Here is a 21,448-nt window from a genome sequence, read left to right on the forward strand (position 1 = left end):
AAAGGTAATTTTACAGTGGAGAAATCATGTATATTTTAATATTATTGTATATATGTTTACACATCCATAAACATGTATAGTTTGTGTTAGGAGCTTAATGTTTTATATAAACAGTATATTTAGCAGTTCTGCAAAATGCTTTTTTTCCTCTAAAAGATTAGACATTTTATCTCTCCACGTTGACATGTGTATAAAGAGAAATTTAGTTCATTTCTTCCAATTGATATATATCATATTTCATTACATAGGTATCATATTTTATTGTTACATTGTATTATTTATTCCAGTATTTTGCTATTACATACTTCAATGAATATCTCTGTATCTGTCTTCTGGGAAAATATGTGAGATTTCTCTAGAGTGTGTATCTAACAGTGGAATTTCTAGATTGTGGAAGGTGGGTATTTTCAACTCACTGGATGTTGCCACATATTCACCAATGCGGTAGAACCAGCTTACTATATAATTGGCAGGATTTGAGAGTTCTTTCCTTTTCATCAGCACAATCCTGGATATGCATTGCCAAAGTTATTTTGCCCCTTCTAAGTCCTTTTTAAGTGTTCTCCTTAATACCCATCATCCATTTAGACCACCGCCCACCCACCTCCCTCCATCAACCCTCAGTTTGTACTCATACTAAAGAGTCTTATGGTTTACTTCCCTCTCTTTTTCCCCCTTCCTCTAAGTTCATATGTTTTGTTTCTTAAATTCCACATATAAGTGAAATCATATGGTATTTGTCTTTCTCTCACTGACTTATTTTGCTTAGCATGATACCCTCTAGTTCCATCCACATTGTTGCAAATGGCAAGATTTCATTCTTTTTGATGGCTAATATTCCATTGTATATATACACCACATCTTCTTTATCCATTCATCTGTCGATGGACATCTAGGGTCTTTCCATAGTTTGGCTATTGTTAATAATGCTGCTATAAACATCAGGGTACATGTACCCCTTTGTAGCTGTATTTTTGTATCCTTTGGATAAATACCTAGTAGTGCAATTGCTAGCTTGTAGGGTAATTCTATTTTTAACATTTTGAGAAACCTCCATACTGTTTTCCAGAGTGGCTGCACGTTTGCATTCCCACCAACAGTGGAACAGGTTTCCCCTTCTCCACATCCCCACCAACATGTGTTTTTTCCTGTGTTGTTCATCTTACCATCCTTTATAAGATGGTATCTTATAGTGGGTTTTCATTTGTATTTCCCTGACAATAAGTGATGTTGAGCACCTTTTCATGTGTCTGTTAGCCATCTTGATGTCTTCTTTAGAAAACTGTCTATTCAAGTTAAGTAAAGAAAGGGTTAAGGTATAGGCAGGGAGAAATAGGGGGCCCTTAACTAGGCTCTGAAACTTCCTGGCAGGCAGAAGCGCTAAGACAGAGTGAACAAGATATAAGGGAATAAACCTGACCACCTGGTCCTGGATATTAGGGTGTATTTTTCTTTGGCAGCTACATTGTAATCACAAAATGACCAGACCTCAAAGAAGTAAGTCATTAAGGATGTTATCAATAGTCCTTGCTCAAACCAAGATGGCACAAGAATCTCAAGGCTGCAAGGTCTCTGGCCAAGTTTTCAATAAAAGACCGGTCCTAAAAACCCTCAGTGGCAACCCATTCGGGTCTCCTCTCACTCTAGACAGCTTTTTCTTTCGTTTCTACTCTTACCTTCACTTAATAAACTTATACCTCACTTCACCCTTTTGTGTCCACCTGATTCATTCTTCGACTTCGTGAGACAAGAACCCTGCAATCCTGTAACAATGTCTTCTGCCCATTTCTTAACTGGATTATTTGTTTTTTGGGTGTTGAGTTTGATAAGTTCTTTATAGATTTTTGATACAAACCCTTTATCAGATATGTCATTTGCAAATATCTTCTCCCATTATATCGCTTGACTTTTAGTTTTGTTGATTGTTTCCTTTGCTGGACAGAAGCTTTTTATCTTGACGAAGTCCCTAAAGTTCATTTTTGCCTTTGTTTCCCTTGCCCCCAGCGATGTGTTTAGTAAGAAGTTGCTGCAGCCGAGGTCAAAGGGATTGCTACCTCTTCTCCTTTTGATGGTTCCCTGTCTCACATTGAGATCTCTTATCTATTTTGAATTTATTTTTGTGTATGGTGGAAGAAAGTGGTCCAGTTTCATTCTTCTACATTGCTTTCCAGTTTTCCCAACCCAATTTGTTGAAAACTGTCATTTTTCCATTGGATATTCTTTCCTGCTTTGTCAAAGATTAGTGGACCATATAGTCATAGGCCTATTTGTGGGTTTTCTATTCTGTTCCATTGATCTATGTGTCTGTTTTCGTGCCAGTATCATACTGTTCTGACGACTACAGCTTTGTAATACAGCTTGAAATTTGGAATTGTGGTACCTCCAGCTTTGCTTTTCTTTTTCAAGATTGCTTTGGTTATTCAGGGTCTTATGTGGTTCCATAAAAATTTTAGGATTGTTGAAGATTTTTTATTTATTTGAGAGAGAGAGAGAGAGAGAATGTGCAAGTTGGTGGAGGGGAAGAGGAAAAGAGAGAATCCTCAAGTAGACTCGCTGCTTTGCTGAGCAGGGAGCCTGACATGGGGCTCAATCCCAGGACCCTGACATCATGACCTGAGCAGAAATCAAGAGCTGGATGTTTAATCAACTGAGCTACTGAAGCATTAGGATTAATTGTTCAAGCTCTGTGAAAAATGCTGTTGTTATTTTGATAGGAATTACATTAAATGTGCATATTGCTTTGGGTAGTATAGACATTTTAACAATATTTGTTATGCCAATCCATGAGCATGAAATGTTTTTCCATTTCTTTGTGTCCTCTTCAATTTCTTTCATACATGTTCTATAGTTTTCAGAGTACAGATCTTTTGCCTCTTTGGTTAGGTTTATCACTATGTATTTTATGGTTTTTGGTACCATTGTTTTTTGTTTGCTTTTGTTTTTTAAGATTTTGTTTTTAAGTAATTTCTATACCCAACAAGGGGCTCAAACTCGAAATCCTGAGATCAAGAGTCACATGCTCCACTGACAAGCCAGCCAGGCACCCTGGTTTTTGGTACAACTGTAAATAGGATTGACTCCTTGATTTCTCTTTCTGCTGCTTCATTATTGGTATAGGAATGCAACAGATTTCTGTACGTTGATTTTGTATCCTGCGACTTTGCTGAATTTGTTTATCAGTGGAGTCTTTTTGGTGGAGTCTTTCAGGTTTTCTACATAGAGTATCATGTCATCAGTGAATAATTAAAGTTTGACTTCTTCCTTGCTGATATGGATGCTTTTTCTTTTCTTTTTTTCTTTTTTGTCTGACTGCTGAAGGTATGACTTCTAGTATTAAGTTAAACAGTAATGGTAAGAGTGGACATCCCGGTCTTGTTCCTGACCATCCTCAGCTTTTCCCCATTGAGGATGATATCAGCTGTGGGCCTTTCATATATGGCCTTTATGATGTTGAGGTATGTTCCATCTATCCCTACTTTGTTGAGGGTTTTTATCAAGAATGAATGCTGTACTTTGTCAAATGCTTTTTCTGCATCTATTGACAGGATCATATGTTTCTTATTCGTTCTTTTATTAATGTGGTGTATCACGTTGATTTATTTGTGAATATTGAACCACCCCTACAGCCCAGGAATAAATCCCACCTGATTAAGGTGAATAATTCCTTTAATGTACTGTTAAATTTGATTTGCTAGTATCTTGTTGATAATTTTTGCATCCATGTTTATCAGGGACATTGGCCTATAATTCTCCTTTTTAGTGGGGTCTTTGTCTGGTTTTGGAATCAAAGTAATGCTGGCCTCATAGAATGAGTTTGGAAGTTTTCCTTCCATTTCTTTCTTTCTTTCTTTCTTTCTTTCTTTCTTTCTTTCTTTCTTTCTTTCTTTTTTTTTTTTTTTGAAGTTTGAGAAGAATAGGTATTAACTCTTCTTTAAATGTCTGGTAGAATTCCCCTGGGAAACAATCTGGCCCTGAACTTTGGTTTGTTAGGAGAGTTTTGATTATGGATTCAATCTCTTTTCTGTTTATGGGTCTGTTCAAATTTTCTATTTCTTCCTGTTTCAGTTTTGGTAGTTTGTAAGTTTCTAGGAATTTATCCATTTCTTCCAGATTGCCCAGTGTGTTGACATATAATTTTTCATAATATTCTCTTAAAACCTCTCCTCCTTCATTCATGTTTTTATTTATTTGGGTTCTTTCTCTTTTCTTTTTGATAAATCTGGCGAGGGGGTTATCAATTTTATTAATTCTTTCAAAGAACCAGCTCTTAGTTTTACTGATCTGTTCTACTGGTTTTTTTGTTGTTGTTGTTGCTTCTATACCACTTATTTCTCCTCTATTCTTTATTATTTTCCTTTTTCTGCTGGCTTTAGGCTTTATTTGCTATTCCTTTCCTAGCTCTTTTAGGTGTAAGTTAGGTTGTGTAATTGAGACTTTTCTTACACCTTGAGGTAGGCCTGTATTGCAAAATACTTCCCTTAGCCATTACTCCATGAAGCAGTGAGACTGACAAGATTGTTTCTAAGCCTAAGAGAATGACGTTTGGAAAAGTCCAGAAGAGACTTTTTGTGAGGTCTTTTGACTGCTAACCAGTTGGCCTTCCCTTAGCAGTATCCTGAAATCTCTGGGCACCTTCTCTTTGAGCTTTCAAGCAGTGCAAGGTAATCTCAGAACACAAACCACGGACAATTTAAGTAGGTTACAGAGACGTGATTAGATGCAAGATTTTAAAGTCATCCTCAGTAAGACCTCCAATTTAGATACCGGACTTTTGCTGTGACCACATAAATTCTCTTTGCTCTAGGCCAATCCTAAGCCCCTACTCCCAAAAGGCATAGGCACCGAAACACAAACCCAAAAGTTTCATAACTTTCCCACCCAATACTCCTCTACCCTGGGTATTTAGTAGCTGGGTTTAGTTAGTTGTTTTCTGCAGTTCCATAGCCTCACGATTTGCAGGGAAGATCCTGTCTCCCCAGCTCACTGGACTGCTGTTCTCACCCTAGTCCCACAATTCATAGCAACCTCAGTCCAGCAGAGGAGCAAGGGGCATACACTGGTCTGTTGGCATTCATAGAAGATTACCATACCTAACAATCTAATACTATGTCTTCGATTACTCCAGCCCCATACAGGATGGCGTTTGATTTCAAAATGAAATCTGATTATAGAGGAAGAGATTTTTCCTCTCTCCTGGCCCCCCAAGCATCATTACTCACCTGAGGAAAACTTCTTCCATGGTAGTGATCGAGACACCAAAGCTACCAATGCCCAGCTCTGTCTGCCTGTTTTCCAGATCAGTAAGAAGGTCTTTAAACCTAGAAGAAGGAGAAGGGAGAAAGCTACCAACTAAACAGATTACTTTCATATTAATATTTCTTGCTCCCAATTAACTTCCTTCAGCAGTGGGAAAAATGTAGCTCATCCTTCACTGCAATGCTTGTTACAGTTCCCATAGCTCCAATGAATCAGAAATGTAGAAAATATAAGGGGAAAAAACTACCAAACTGCTATCATAAACTGCTTCCTGGTTTTCTGATAAAATTATCAACTGACTTTCTCTATATATCAACATTCATCTCTAATTAAGATTTAATTTACTTAATACATGCTACAGTTCCTATAAAATACTAAATCAAAAAGGAAAAATGTTTTCAAATTATTAAGGAACAGAAGAAACTTAACACAGAAAATGAAGTAAAAATAATAGAAAGCAAGGCCTGGAAGAGAATCGTTTCCTCACATAATCAAGTAAGTTTTGTGCCATTTCAGGAAGATGTGATGGAGTGCCATTGAGGTTTCTGAAGAATAGTTTTTTCTGAGATTTATGTTTCTCTACTTTAGAAGATCATCTACTCCAGAAACCTAATCGGTTGTTGAACCTATCTCTACTATGTTCTCTCTAAGGAGTGAACGTGACCACAAAAAGGAGACTGAAAATTCTCCATTTTGGAAAATTCTATCAAAATTTTCTCTATTTTCTGAGCCAAAATTAGATTCACCTCACTCTATCTCATAATTAGTGGGAGAAGTAAGTTTCAGAACATTACTCTGACATGTTTATCAATATAATAATAAATATGCATATAATATGCACACATGTATATCAGTATATGCACGGCAAAATCTTCTAAAATTTTTTTAAAATTCTGAACCACTTTATTGAGGCATGATTGACATGCATACATACATACAAGCTGAACATATTCAATATACACCATCAAGGACATAGACAGATTCATCAACTCCCAAAATTTCCTATCTCATTCATTCATTCATTCATTCATTCATCCATTCATTTTTGTAGTAAGAACACAATATAAGATCTTTCCTTGTGGAAAATTTTAAGTACACAATACAGCATTGTTAGCTACAGGCACTATGCTGTTTAGTGGATCTCCAGAACTTACAGTTCTTACAAAAACTGAAACTTTGGATCCCTGACAATCACCTCCCCATTTTCCTCTCCCCATAGCTCCTGGAAACCATGATTCTACTCCATACTTCTATGAGTTTGACTATTTTTGATTCCACATATAAGGGAAATTATGCAGTATTTGTCTTTGTGTCTGGTTTATATTACTTAGCATAATGTCTTCTAGATCCATCCATCCATATTGTCACAAATGGCAGGATTTCCTTCTTCTTTGAGGCTGAATAATATTTCATGGTATGTATATACCAATATTCTTTATCTATTCATCCACAGATGGACATTTAGGTTGTTTCCATACTTTGGTTATTGTGAATAATGCTGCAATAAACATGAGACAGCAAGTGTGTCTCTTTGAGATCCTGATTTCAATTACTTTTGATAAATACCCAGAAGTGGGATTGCTGAATCATATGGTAGCTCTATTTTTAGTTTTGAGTAATCTCCATACTTTTTTTTTTAACTTTTATATGAAGAATTTAATTATCTATACACGGAACTAATTCAAAAGGGTGATAAAGCCGCAGGTTTATATATTTAAATATCCATACTATTTTCTGCATAAAAAAGTCTTAAGCAATACACAACAAACTCAAATCATAAGAGTAACTATTTCTGAGGAGAAGGATTATGGGATCCTTTGACTTTTTAATTCATTCAATGCTGTAATGAGAAACTTCAGTAGTAATTGTGTTTCTGTGTACATATGTTGGTTAAACAGCAGATTCCGGCCTCTTTAGGGCTGGTGAAATCAGAAAATTTAAAACAAAAATTTTTAATGAATCATCAAGCATTATTATTAGCATTATTATCCTTTTTTTCTGATTAAAAAAGTAGTAAATACAGAAAATGTGGATAATACAAATGTTTAAAAAAGAAAATAAAAATAGTTTTACTACCCAGAAAAAACACGACTGTTAAAAATGTGATATGCTACTTGGATATATTTTTTAATTTTTTTATTATATTATGTTAGTCACCATACAGTACATCCCTGGTTTGATTCTGTTTTTTTTTTTTTAAAGATTTTATTTATTTGACAGAGATAGAGACAGACAGCGAGAGAGGGAACACAAGCAGGGAGAATGGGAGAGGAAGAAGCAGGCTCATAGCAGAAGAGCCTGATGTGGGGCTCGATCCCAGATCGCCGGGATCACGCCCTGAGCCGAAGGCAGACGCTTAACCGCTGTGCCACCCAGGCGCCCCTGATTCTGTTTTTTAACTTTCATTTCCATATATTGCATGTTGTTATCCTACATTATAGGATTCTATACCCAGCTTTTAAATTTATTGTTATGAGTGTTTTTCTATGAAAATATAAATTTCAAAGATTGAGTCCTATTCCATTGTATGAATGTTCTATAATTGAATTAAGTTTACTTTATTGTTGGGAATTTAGATGTTTCTAGATGTTTCCTTAGAAAACAATTATTTCCTAGAATTGTTGAGTCAAACTTTGTGAATATTTTTAAGAGTTGCCTACTACTAGTATATAAAGAGGAAATTTCACAAAATCATTATCAGTGCTTACTATTACCATTTTAAATTTTTTCTTCCTTGGGGCACCTGGGTGGCTCAGTCGGTTAAGTGGTCAGGTCATGATCCCGGAGTTCCAGGGATCGAGCCCCATGTCGGGCTCCCTGCTCAGTGGGAAGTCTACTTCTCCTTCTCCCTCTACCCCTCTCCCTGCTCCTTCTCTCTCTCTTGCTCACTCACTCTCTCTCAAATAAATAAAAAAAAAATTTAAGAAAAAAGTTTTTCTTCCTCTAAAAGCAAAAAAATTCTAATAAAATCTAGCTTAAATCTGCTCTTATTATTAGTGATTTAGAAGAATTTTCTATATAGATAGGAAATTTCCATATTCTTAATGAAAATGCTTTCTCACTTAAATACTAATTTTCTTGATACAAAAGTAATGTTTACCTATAAAACATTTAGAAACTATAGATAAAAATGTACAAATATAGGATGACAGATTGTGGCCATTCAAATCAATGTGTAGTGGTATCTAATTATTGTTTTAATTTGCATTGACCTGATGTGAGGTGAGCATCTTCTCATATGTTTATTTGCCAAACATATGTCTTTGGTGATTTGTCTGTTAAAGTCTTTGGCCCATTTTTAGGTGTGTCTGAGTGGCACAGTCAGTTAAGCATCAGACTCTTGGTTTTGGCTGAGGTTATGATCTCATGGGTCATGAGATAGAGCCCCATGTTGGACTCCTCAATACATAGTCTGCTTGGGATTCTTTGTCTACCTCTCTCTCTGCCCCTCCCTACATGCTTTCTCTCTCTTTCTCTCTCTCTCTAAAATAAATAAATAAATCTTTTTAAAAAAGTCTTTGGCCAATTTTTTTATTTAAACATTTTTCTTTTATTTTCCTGAAATCATTAACGTTTTCTCTCCTCTCCTGCTTTTCTCCTTTTGGCCAATTTTAAAATTGGGTTCTATGTTTTCTTATTGTTGTGTTCTAAGAGTTCTTTGAATATTTTGGATAACGGTCCTTTATCAGAGGTGTCTTTGGCAAATATTGTTCCCAATCTGTGACTTGTCTTCTAATTCTCTGGATATTGCCCATTATAGAGCAGAGTTTTCATTTTAATAAAGCCCAGCTTTTTTTTTAAACAATAACATTTTTTTATTATATTACGTTAGTCACCATACAGTACTTCCCTAGTTTTTGATGTAAAGTTCCATGATTCATTACTTGCGAATAACACCCAGTGTTCAATGATTTCTTTCAGAGATCCTGCCATTGGTGCTGTATCTAAAAACTCACTGCCATATAGGTTTTCTCCTAGATTATCTTTTTTTTTTTTTTTTTAAGAAAGTGGTTCCTTTTTTTTTTTTTTTAAGGTTTTATTTATTTATTTGACAGAGAGAGAGAGACAGCCAGCGAGAGAGGGAACACAAGCAGGGGGAGTGGGAGAGGAAGAAGGAAGCTTCCCGCTGAGCAGGGAGCCTGATGCGAAGCTCGATCCCAGGACCCTGGGATCACGCCCTGAGCTGAAGGCAGATGCTTAACGACTGAGCCACCCAGGCGCCCCTCTCCTAGATTATCTTCTAGCAGTTTTATAGTTTCTCATTTTACATTTAGGCCTACAATCCATTTTGAGTTAATTTTTGTGAGGGGTATAAGATACGTGTCTAGATTAATTTTTTTTGCATATGGATGTCCAGTGGTTCTAGCATCATCTGTTGGAGACTATCTTTTCTCCATTGTATTGCCTTTGTTCCTTTGACAAAGATCAATTGACTATATTTATGTTGGTCTATTTCTGGACATGCTGTTCTGTTCCATTGATCTATTTTTCTTTTTTAAAAATTTATTATGACATGTTAGTGACCATATATTGATCTATTTTTCTATTCTTTCGCTAATATCACACTGACATGATTATGGCAGATTTATAGCAAGTCTTAAAAATGCTCAGTGTCAGTCCTCCAACTTTGTTCTCCTTCAATACTGTGTTGCCTATTTTGGGTCTTGTGCCTTTCCGTATAAACTCTAGAATCAATTTGTCGATATCCATCAAATAACTTATTGGGATTTTCATTAGGATTGCACTGAATCAAGGAGTGCCTGGGTAGTTCAGTCGGTTGAGGGTCTGACTCCTGATCTCACCTCAGGATTTGATCTAAGGGTTGTGAGTTTAAGCCCCATGCTGGGCATGGAACATACTTTAAAAAAAAAAAAAAAGGATTGCATTGAACTATAGAGCAAGTTGGGAAAAACTGACATCTGATGATATTGAATCTTCCTATACATAAACATAAAGTATCTTGTTTTTTAGTTTTTTTAATTTCATTCATCCGAGTTTGGTAGTTTTCCTCATATGGAACTTGTATATATTTGGTAGACTTATACCTAAGCATTTCATTTTTGGAGGTGCTAAATTTTACAAGTGTGTTTATAATTTCAAATTACATTTACTCATTGCCAATATATAGGAAAGTCATTTACTTTTGCATGTTATATTAACTTTGTATACTGCGTCTTTGCTATAATCACTTATTAATTCCAGGAGGTTTTTTGTTTTTGTTTTTGTCAATTCTTTCAGACATTTTGTATAAGATGATCATGTCATCTGTAAACAAAGGCAGTTTTATTTCTTCCTTCCTAATCTAAATACATTTCCTTGTCTTTTCTTATTACATTGGCTAGGACTTTCAGCATAATGTTGGAAAGCTGTGGTGAGAGAGGACTTCCTTGCTTTGTTCCCAATAGTAATGGGAAAGCTTTGAGTTTCTCACCACTGAGTATGATGTTAGCTATAGGCTTTTTGTAGATAATTTTTAACCAGTTGAAGAAGTTCCCCTCTATTTATCTTCTTTTGAGAATGCCAACAAGTTTGCTTAAGGGAATGTGAAGCTAGTAATTACATCTTGCAAGAAGATGAAGTTGGCACAGTCCCTGGAAGTTTATAAGTTTCCTCTTACCTTTAGTTTCTGTCTTTTGCAGTTTGCCTGGCTTTGCCAATGACATAGCCCCAATTGCCATATGAAACTCCTGATGTAGAGCTGTGCATGGTCATTCACACTGTAAGACCCTAACATGAAGCCAGAGCCAAAAGGTCTAACAGCACTGTACAGTGTATATGCATGTATATACATGGCCACTCTCTGCAAGATGTTTTAATGGAAGATTATAGCCAAAATTAGATCTAAAGTTGGAAGCTTTTTATCTTGCAATGTCTGCTAAAGAATGAGCATCTGGGTGTTTACCCCAAAGATACAGACGTAGTGAAGAGAAGGGCCATATGCACCCCAATGTTCATAGCAGCATTGTCCACAATAGCTAAATTGTGGAAGGAGCCGAGATGCCCTTCAACAGATGACTGGATTAAGAAGTTGTGGTCCATATATACAATGGAATATTACTCAGCTATCAGAAAGAACGAGTTCTCAACATTTGCTGCAACATGGACGGCACTGGAGGAGATAATGCTAAGTGAAATAAGTCAAGCAGAGAAAGACAATTATCATATGATTTCTCTCATCTATGGAACATAAGAACTAGGAAGATCGGTAGGGGAAGAAAGGGATAAAGAAAGGGGGGGGTAATCAGAAGGGGGAATGAAACATGAGAGACTATGGACTCTGAGAAACAAACTGAGGGCTTCAGAGGGGAGGGGAGTGGGGGAATGGGATAGACCGGTGATGGGTAGTAAGGAGGGCACGTATTGCATGGTGCACTGGGTGTTATACGCAACTAATGAATCATCGAACTTTACATCGGAAACCAGGGATGTACTGTATGGGGACTAACATAATATAATAAAAAATCATTTAAAAAAAAAAACAGAATGAGCATCTGCCAACAAACCTGCTAGTGCCATTCCAAAAACCGATCAACATTAAAAAGTCACTTGTTGGAATCTTCTTTGTAAAGTTTAGAAAGGACTAGATTTTCTACCCCAAAGACAATGCCATCTTTATATCTGATTCCAATAGCTGTACTACTATTTTCCACAGCCTGCATAGCATATACAACTTGAAAAACTCTTCCATCAGGACAGAATGAGGAGGCTGACAGGTCATACCCTGCCCTGACTGAGCTCACTGTGCTGAAACCTCCAGGGCTTCAAGGCCTAAAACACACTGGAGCCTCAGACTAGTAACAGGCTCTCTCACTGGCTGCCTTGGAAAGTAAAGTTTTGACTATTACTTGTCAAGTGGCAACCTGAAAGAATCTACTTGCCAAGCCCAAGGAAACCTGAAAAGGAATAGTTATTTCTGGTAACCTAATACCATTTAACTAAACAGTCTCTGGATCCATACCTGTGTGTGTACTCTTTGGGTAGGATAAATGATAATTCAGCTGCAACATTGCTCTCCAATCTGGCTTCAGGTATATGCTGATCAACCACTTGAGTAATTCCTTCAACATTACAATGAGGTTCCTTCACCATAATTATGTGGTATCCCACACCTGAAAACATCCATTAAAAATTTTTTTTAAATGTAACCTTCCAAATTAAACACTCCCCTCCCCCCTCAAAATAGGCTCTTGCCTGTTAAAAATTTCATTTTTTAAGAGGAATCATGTTTGTGCTTAGGAGCAAATGGGTTTCAAATTCCCTTCACTTCATTCCTCTTAGTCAGTTCCTGACTCTTTAACCTTTGGATGTATAGGTTTCATACTCTTACCAGAATTTAAACTTGGTAAAGTTTCATTGTTTTATATCTTTTTTGGATTTTCTTCCTTCCATCATTCTTTAAATACTTAATGCTTACTCACCACATTTCACACACATGTCAAAAGTGGAAACTTTTACCTCATTATATTAATGAATGAAACCTGTAAAATTTCACCTCACTGTACTAGGAAGTCTTCACTTCCTGTGAAAACAGGCCATGTGGACTTCCAACACCAAGTCTGCCTGATCTGTTCAGGATTTTATACACATGCACATGTTCATGTGCATGTTTGTGCACACACGTGTGTATAGGTTTACACACATACTCATCCTTCTCGTCTTGTTGCTCTTATTCTTATTTTATCACTCATCACTTTAAGGTAGCTTACTGTTATATCCTAGAATGGAGCTTTTGAATCCACTATTTCTAACTTCTTCTTAGATGTACATTTGCACATCTAATGAAAACCACTCTTGTTTTTTTTTTCAATGCCTTTCCATTTTCTACCCCTACTTATCAAACTTCAATTCTTAGTGATCCTCCCAAAAAACCTTCTGATCCAGGCTGACTTCCTCATTGTTCTAGGGGTTAAAAAGGCCCATTTTTTTCCTCTTGCTTTTACTTACTTATCCAATTTCCTTAAACATATGTTCTTTTCTCCATTGCCTTTATGAAGTCTGCAACTGAACACACTCTATGGATAATCAATATACTTGAGTAATACTTTTGTGTCTACCATGGAAATTGACATTTAGTCATAGTAACATAGTAGGTTACTATGGAAATGTCAATTTCCATATCCTCATCTGTAAGTACAAAAGCATTCAACAATGAGAGTCTCTCTCTCTTTTTTTAAATTATACGTTAGTCATCATACAGTACTTCATTAGTTTTTGATATAGTGTTCCATGATTCATTATTTGTGTATAAACCAACATCCTCTTTGGTGGGGAAGTGGTAGCATATGAGTGCAAAGCATGGGCCTTGGTGTTAGAGGGATCCACATCCACTTACTCACATGGTTTGAATACATTACTTAATATGAGCCCCAGTATTCTTCTTCATAAAAATGGTGATGTCATAAAAATTAGATGAGATAATGTATGTAAATATGAATATAATAATTCACCTATAATGTGAGTTGGATGAATGAATTCAAATACTGAATTCATTATTAATAGAATGATATAATGTTTAACTATTCTCATTAATTTGTCTCCTCCCAATTTTGATGCACTCACTGCTGGAGCCATGTAATTTCAGAACCAATTACATAGGTTTTTGTATTGTTCATTTTCAATGTACTAGTTTTACTGACTAACCAGACTATATATTTATCAAAATCAAGACAGTTTTATGCCACAGTTCGGTCGTTTTCTGTTCTATAAATTCTTGTTGATCGACTGCCACATCTCAGGAATATTCATGAAAATAAATATGAAAGCATTTAACTCATTACACTGGGAGTTAGATATTGATTTGATTGAAAAGGGTCAGAAATATCTAGTCACTGATTTTTCTCCTCTCCAAGCCATGAATCTATGTACCAAATCCCTCAGAAGCATTACTTTACTCCTGCAACAAATTAACACTTGAGTAGAAGTTACATGAAAGAAATAAACATGACTTTTTTGGGGTCAACAAAGAATATTTTCCAAGTTACAATATACTTATTAAGTAATAATGGGAAGTAATTAATTAGATTGGAACTGTCTAAATTACAGTTGATTTAAATAGTTTAGATCTAACATAAAAGGACACAGGAAACTTTTGAAGACCTGTGTAGTGGAACAAAAATGATAATAATCATGTTAGAATAATGTTATTAAGCCATTAGCATCCAAACAATGATCAAAGGGAGAGAGACCATATATTCTTTTCAGGAAAACTGAAGAGCCACAACACTTCAGGGATCCCTTGACCATGATGGCTATACGATCACCCAGGACATCAGCTTCATCCATGTGGTGGGTGGTCAGTAAGATGGTACGATCATGTTTATACTGCTGAAGGACATTCCAGGTGAATCTCCTTGAGACTGGGTCCATGCCAGAAGTTGGCTCATCAAGTATCACCACCTAAAGATCAGAAAAACAATTCCATGATCCATGCTGTGTCCCTTATGCGATAACTTACTATTTATGGGGGGGGGCATATTTAAGTTAAGATACATAGTTTACACTACATTATATTAAGAACTCTGCAAAATTAACATAATTTCAAACCCCATAACCACATTACACCACCTGGTCAATAATGGAAATCCCCTCCGATTATCATTTCAGAAGTTCCTTTTATAAAGTTAGATTCATATCAGCTCTTAGGTTTGTGTCAGGTGAGTTTCATTTATCAGCTGGAGCAGGGACTCATGTTAACCATTCTTTACCTTGGAGCCTCCTACAAGTGCTATAATGATGGAGAGTTTCCGCTTCATTCCTCCACTCAGTGACTTTGCAAGTGCATCATGCTTTTCCAGCAGGCCAAAAGAAGTCAGCATTTTACTAACTTCTGTGGGACGTATCTCTGGAGGTATTCCTTTTATCTATAAAGATAGGGCCAGAGTTTACACGGCGCTTCCAACTTTATACTTAAAAAAATTCTTACACCAGAATTTCTCTTACACAGTTATCTATATATAAGACAATTCTTCTTCCTTTTGCCTTCCTTTATAATAAAAGAACAATGCCAAAAAACCTTCCACTAAATTAGGGTAAGGATGTTGATCCTTGGTCACACTGCCTAAAGCATATGAAGAGTAGAAGAAAAGAACATCTCTCTGACTCACCACACAGTAGAAATAGAGATGTTCTGATACTGTCAATTCTGAAAACAATATGTCATCCTGAGGGCAAAAGCCCAAGTTATTCCTGATGTGAACCATGTCTTTTGAGGTATCATATCCACTAATATACACCTTTCCACTTGTAGGAAGAGTCAAACCTAGAATTAAGTAGAAGACATGACAAAAGCTTAGCTTCTGGGAGAGAACCTGACAACACACTGTCCATTAGCACCTAAACTTTAGTCTACTTAAGGATTACTAAAAAAAGTTATCAAGTCTTCTATAGAATTAATAGTCTGGTAAATATAAACGGTTTGGTGATGGGGAAAGAAATAATTTTTCCTTTTTTTTTTTTTTTTTTTTTGCTTATCCCATATATTCTAGTTTTCAGTGAGTATAAAATACTATTAATTACTTGAGTAATATAAAGTGCTTTGAAGAAATCACTGTTCTAATATTCTAGTACTGCTGTCTGCCACGTGACAACATATGTGAGCCATATTATGATCTGAGCACAGCATTATGAACACTGTGGTTGATTTTTTTAATGAAAAATTCAAAATGTAGGACCCCTACACTCTAGAAGTTAAAATTTTGTTGGAAGATAAAACATAATCACATGTAATAGTCTAAAAATATTTGCATAACATTTATGCACAGATGGCAACTGGGCCAGTTTTCTGCTGAAACAGTTGATAACGTACCAAATGCAGTTACAAAACTCCTTAAATTCCACCACTTAATAATTCCACTTTAAGAGGCACTTGGGCGTGCAGTTGGTTGAGTGTTGGACTCTTGGTTTTGGCTCAGATCTGATCTCAGAGCCATGGGATCAAGCCCTGTGTTGGGCTCCCTGCTCAGCAGGGAGTCGGCTTGTGTTTCTCTCTCCCTTCCCCCTGCATGCTCTCTAAAATAAATAAAATCTTAAAAAAATAATTCCACTTTAAAGAGTACACTCTGAGGGGCACCTGGGTGGCTCTATCAGTTAAGCATCCACCTCTTGATTTCACCTCAGGTCATGATTTCAGGACTGCAAGACTGAGCCCTGTGTGGGGCTCTGCGCCCAGTGTGTAGTTTGCTTGAGATGCTCTTTCTCCCTCTGCCCCTCCCCCACAATGCTCTAAAAAAATAAATAATGATTTAAAAAACTAAAAAAAAAAAAAACACTCTGGAAAAGAAAAGTGTATTCAAGATTGTCCATTGCATTTAGAGTAATTAAATGTCCTCCTTTACTCTTGTTGCTAGGCCTTCTAACCCATTTAACATTTGTGTCCCAGATTTTTCATTTTTAACAAAGTGTTATTATTAATGCTACTAATATAAAATGGGGTAGGAATTGGGTTGGAATACCTCTAACTTTGTATATCTAACTTCTGGCATTATTTTGTCTAGTGGTATGTGCAAAGCATATACAATAAATAGAGTTATTGCAGTTTAATTCATGGTGTCTGAAAGAGGAACAGTAACAATGTTTTCTGACACAATGTCACTAACACATCCATTTCAAGAAAATTCTACAGGCATTCCTTTTTTTTTAAAGATTTTATTTATTTATTTGACACAGAGAGAGACAGCCAGCGAGAGAGGGAACACAGCAGGGGGAGTGGGAGAGGAAGAAGCAGGCTCCCAGCGGAGGAGCCTGATGTGGGGCTCGATCCCAGAATGCCGGGATCACGCCCTGAGCCAAAGGCAGACACTTAACGACTGCGCCACCCAGGCGCCCCTATACAGGCATTCCTGATACAATAAAGTGGGATAGGATGACAGGCTATGAACAGTTAACACAGCCAAAACACAGCAGTAGAGTGCTCACAATGTACACAAGAAACACTTCCTGAAGCACCAGGCCCTGGACAATATATGACTTCTCAGAGCCATTACTCTCAGAATCAGAAAACATAACAGGCTTTCCTAACACAGAGAAGAAGACAGAGACCTAGACAAAATGCCAAGGTGGAGGAATTCATCCCAAAAGAAAGAACAAGAAAAGGTTACAGCCAGAGATATAATCAAAACAGATATGAGTAATATGCCTGATTCAGAATTTAAAAACAAGCATAAGGATACTAGCTGGGCTTAAAAAAAAGCATAGAAGACCCAGGGAGTTCCTCATGGCAGAGATAAAACATCTAAAAGTAGTCAGGCCAAAATAAAAACTGTTATAACTGAGATGCAAACCAACTGCATGTAATGACCACAAGAATGCAAGAAGCTGAGGAATAAATAAGTGATACAGAAGATAAAATTATGGAATATAATGATGCTGAAGAGAAGAGGGAAAGAAAAAATACTGGATCACGAATATATACTTAGGGAATTCAGCAAATCCATAAAGTGTAATAACGTTAATATCACAGGAGTTCTAGAAGAAGGAGGAGAGGGTAAGAAAGGGAGAGGGTTTATTTGAGCACATTAAAGCTGAAAACTTCCCTAATCTGGGGAAAAAAACAGATGTCCAAATCCAGGAAGCACAGAGAACTCCAATCAAAATCAACAGAAGCAGGACAACACCAAGACATATTGTGGTAAAATTTGCAAAAAAAAAAACAGAGATAAACAAAGCCTAAAAGCAGCAAGGGAAAAGAAATCCTTAACTTACAAGGGAAGACAAAATTAGAAGTTGATGTGTCCACAGACACTTGGCAAGCCAGAAGAAAGTAGCATGATATATTCAACATGCTGAATGGGAAAAATATGGAGCCTAGAATACTTTATTCAGCAAGGCTGTCATTCAGGATAGAAGGAGAGACAAAGAGTTTCCCAAACAATAACTAAAGGAGTAGATGACCATTAGGCCAGCCCTGCAACAAATATTAAAGGGGACTCATGAGTGGAAAAGAAAAACCAAAAGTGACAAAGATTAGAAAGGAACAGAAAAATCTCCAGAAATAATGACATCACAGGTAATACAATGGCACTAAATTCATATCTATCAATAATCACACTGAATGTAAATGGACTAAATGCCTCAATCAAAAGACAGAGGGTATCAGAATTAATAAAATAACAAGACTCACCAATATGCTGGCTACAAGAGAATCATTTTAGACCTAAATACACATGCAGATTGAATGTGAGGAGATAGATGGGCACCAGGATGGCTCATTCATTTAAGTGAATGCCTTTGGCTTGGGTCATGATCCCAGGGTCCTGGGACTGAGACCCACATTGGGCTCCCTGATCAGTTGGGAGCCTGCTTCTTCTTCTCCCTCTGCCCTCCCCAAGTCATGCTCTCTCTCTCAAACAAATAAATAAAATCTTTAAAAAATAAAGTGAGGGGATAGAGAACCATTTATCATGCTAATATTAAAAGAAAGCTGGGGTAGGTATATTTATATCAGACACACTAGATGTTAAACCAAAGACCATAACAAGAGATGAAGAAGGGCACTATATTATAATAAAGGGGTCTGTCCAACAAGAAGACCTAACAATTGTAAATATTTATGCCCCCAACTTTCGAGCACACAAATAGATCATTTAATGACAAACATAAAGAAACTTACTGATAATAATATAATAAAGGCAGGGGACTTTTACATCCACTTCCAGCAATGGACAGATCACCTAAGAAGAAAATGAATGAGGAAACAATGGCCTTGAATGACATACTAGACCAGATGGACTTAACAGATGTATTCAGAACATTTCATTGTAAAGCAGCAGAATACACATTCTTTTCAAGTGCGTGGAGCATTCTCCAGAACAGATCACATACTGGGGTCACAGATAAGCCCTCAACAGGTAAAAAAGACTGAGATCATACCATGCATATTTTCAGACCACAACACTATGAAACCTGAAGTCAACCACAAGAAAAAAATTTAGAAAGACCACAAATAAATGGAGGTTAAAGAACATCCTACTAAAGAATGAATTGGTTAACCAGAAAATTAAAGAAGAAAAAGCAAAATACATGGAAACAAATGAAAACAAAAAATGACACTCCAAACCTTTGGGATGCAGCAAAAGCAGTCCTAAGAGGGAAGTATATAGCAATATAGGCCTACCTCAAGTAGCATGAAAAGTCTCAAATACAGAACCTAACCTTACAGGCAAAGGAACTAGAAAAATAAAGCCTAAACCAGCAGAAGGAAAATAATAAAGATTAGAGCAGACATAAATGATACAGAAACAAAAAAAATGGGGGGGGGCACCTTGGTGGCTCAGTCAGTTAAGCATCTGCCTTTGGTTGGGGTCGTGATCCCAGGGTCCTGGGAACAAGCCCAAAGTCGGGCTTCCTGCTCAGTACTTCTCCCTCCCTCTCTGCTGCTCCCCTTGCTTGTGCTTGCTCTCTCTCTCTCTCTCTCTCTCTCTTGCCATCAAATAAATAAGTTAAATCTTAAAAAAAAAAAAGAGAGAAACAAACAAACAAACAAAAAAGCCTGGTAGAACAGATCAATGAAACTAGGAGCTGGTTCTCTGAAAGAATTAATAAGATCAATAAACCCCTTGCCAGACTTACCAAAAAGAAGAGAAAGGGCCCAAATGAATAAAATCATGAATGCTAGAGGAGAGATCACAAGCAACAGCACAGAAATACAATCATAAGAGAATATTATGAAAAATTATATGCCAACAAACTGGACAACCAGGAGGAAATGGATACAATCCTAGAAATATATAAACTACCAAAACAGAAATAGGAAGAAATAGAAAATTTGAACAGACCCATAACTAGCAAAGAAATTGAATCAATAATCAAAAATCTCCCAACAGGAGAGCCTGGCTGGCTCAGTTAGTAGAGCATGCAGCTCTTGCTCTCAAGGTGGTGAGTTCAAGGCCCACACTGGGTTATAAATAAACTTTAAAAAAAAATCTCCCAGCAAACAAAAGCCCAGGGCCAGATGGCTTCCTAGGAAATTCTACCAAACATTTAAACAAGAGTTAATAGCTATTCTTCTCAAACTATTCCAAAAAATAGAAATGGAAGGAAAATTTCCAAACGCTTTTTATGAGACCAGCATTACTTTGATTCCAAAACCAGACGAAGACCCCACTAAAAAGGAGAATTACAGGCCAATGTCCCTGATGAACATGGATGCAAAAATTCTCAACAAGATACTAGCAAATTACCAAGAGTTCATTAAAAGAATCATTTACCATAATCAAGTAGTATTTATTCTTGGGCTGCGAGGGTGGTTCAATATTTGCAAATCAATCAACATGATATTACACATTAATAAAAGAAAGGATAAGAACCATATGATCCTTTCAATAGATGCAGGAAAAGCATTTGACAAAGTACGGCACCATTCTTGATAAAAACCCTAAACACAGTAGAGATAGAGGGAACATACCTCAACATCATAAAGGCCATATATGAAAGACTCTCAACAAATACCATCCTCAATGGGGAAAAATTGACAGCTTTTCCTCTGTGGTCAGGAACAAGACAAGGATGTCCACTCTCACCACTGTTATCTAACATACTACTGGAAGGCCTAGCCTCAGCAATCAGAAGAAATAAAAGAAATAAAAGGCATCCAAATTGGCAAGGAAGAAGTCAAAATTTTTAAAAATTATGATATGTCAGTCGCCATACAGTACATCATTAGCTTTTGATGTAGTATTCCATGATTCATTGTTTGCGTGTAACACCCAGTGCTCCATGCAATATGTGCCTTCCTTAATACAACTGATTTTATTAATTTGGGTCCTTTCCCTTTTCTTTTGGATAAGCCTGGCCAGTGGTTTATCAATCTTATTAATTCAAACTTTTACTATTCACAGATGACATGATACTCTATGTAGAAAACCCAAGAGATTCCAACGAAAAGTTGCTAGAACTGATACAGGAATGCAGTAGAGTTTCACAATACAAAACCAACATACAGAAATCTGTTTCATTTCTATACATGAATAATGAAGCAGAATAAAGAGAAATCAAGGAATTGATCCCATTTACAACTGCACCAGAAACAATAAGATACCTAAACATACAGGTAAAAGATCTGTACTCTGAAAACTAGAGAACACTTGTGAAAGAAACTGAAGAGGACACAAAGAAATGGAAAAACATTCCATGCTAATGGATTGAAAGAACACATATTGTTGAAATGTCTGTACTACCCAAACAATCTACACATTTA

At 36.5% G+C, this 21,448-nt stretch overlaps 1 protein-coding gene across 1 annotated transcript in view; it reads right to left on the bottom strand.

Annotated features, from left to right (window-relative positions):
• Window positions 1-21,448, bottom strand: part of LOC123778824 (phospholipid-transporting ATPase ABCA3-like) — a 142,940-nt gene that overhangs the window by 52,984 nt on the left and 68,508 nt on the right. Inside the window, exons 12-16 of the mRNA XM_087869913.1 lie at window positions 15,360-15,514; window positions 14,961-15,116; window positions 14,442-14,652; window positions 12,215-12,365; window positions 5,220-5,318 (exon numbers count right to left, since the gene is read on the bottom strand). Coding sequence (XP_087726039.1) covers window positions 5,220-5,318; window positions 12,215-12,365; window positions 14,442-14,652; window positions 14,961-15,116; window positions 15,360-15,514 — 772 coding nt within the window. The remainder of the gene's footprint in view (window positions 1-5,219; window positions 5,319-12,214; window positions 12,366-14,441; window positions 14,653-14,960; window positions 15,117-15,359; window positions 15,515-21,448) is intronic.

This window comes from Ursus americanus, chromosome 2 (assembly GCF_024610735.1).
Source record: "Ursus americanus isolate L20-20 chromosome 2, mUrsAme1.1.p, whole genome shotgun sequence".
Taxonomy (NCBI): domain Eukaryota; kingdom Metazoa; phylum Chordata; class Mammalia; order Carnivora; family Ursidae; genus Ursus; species Ursus americanus.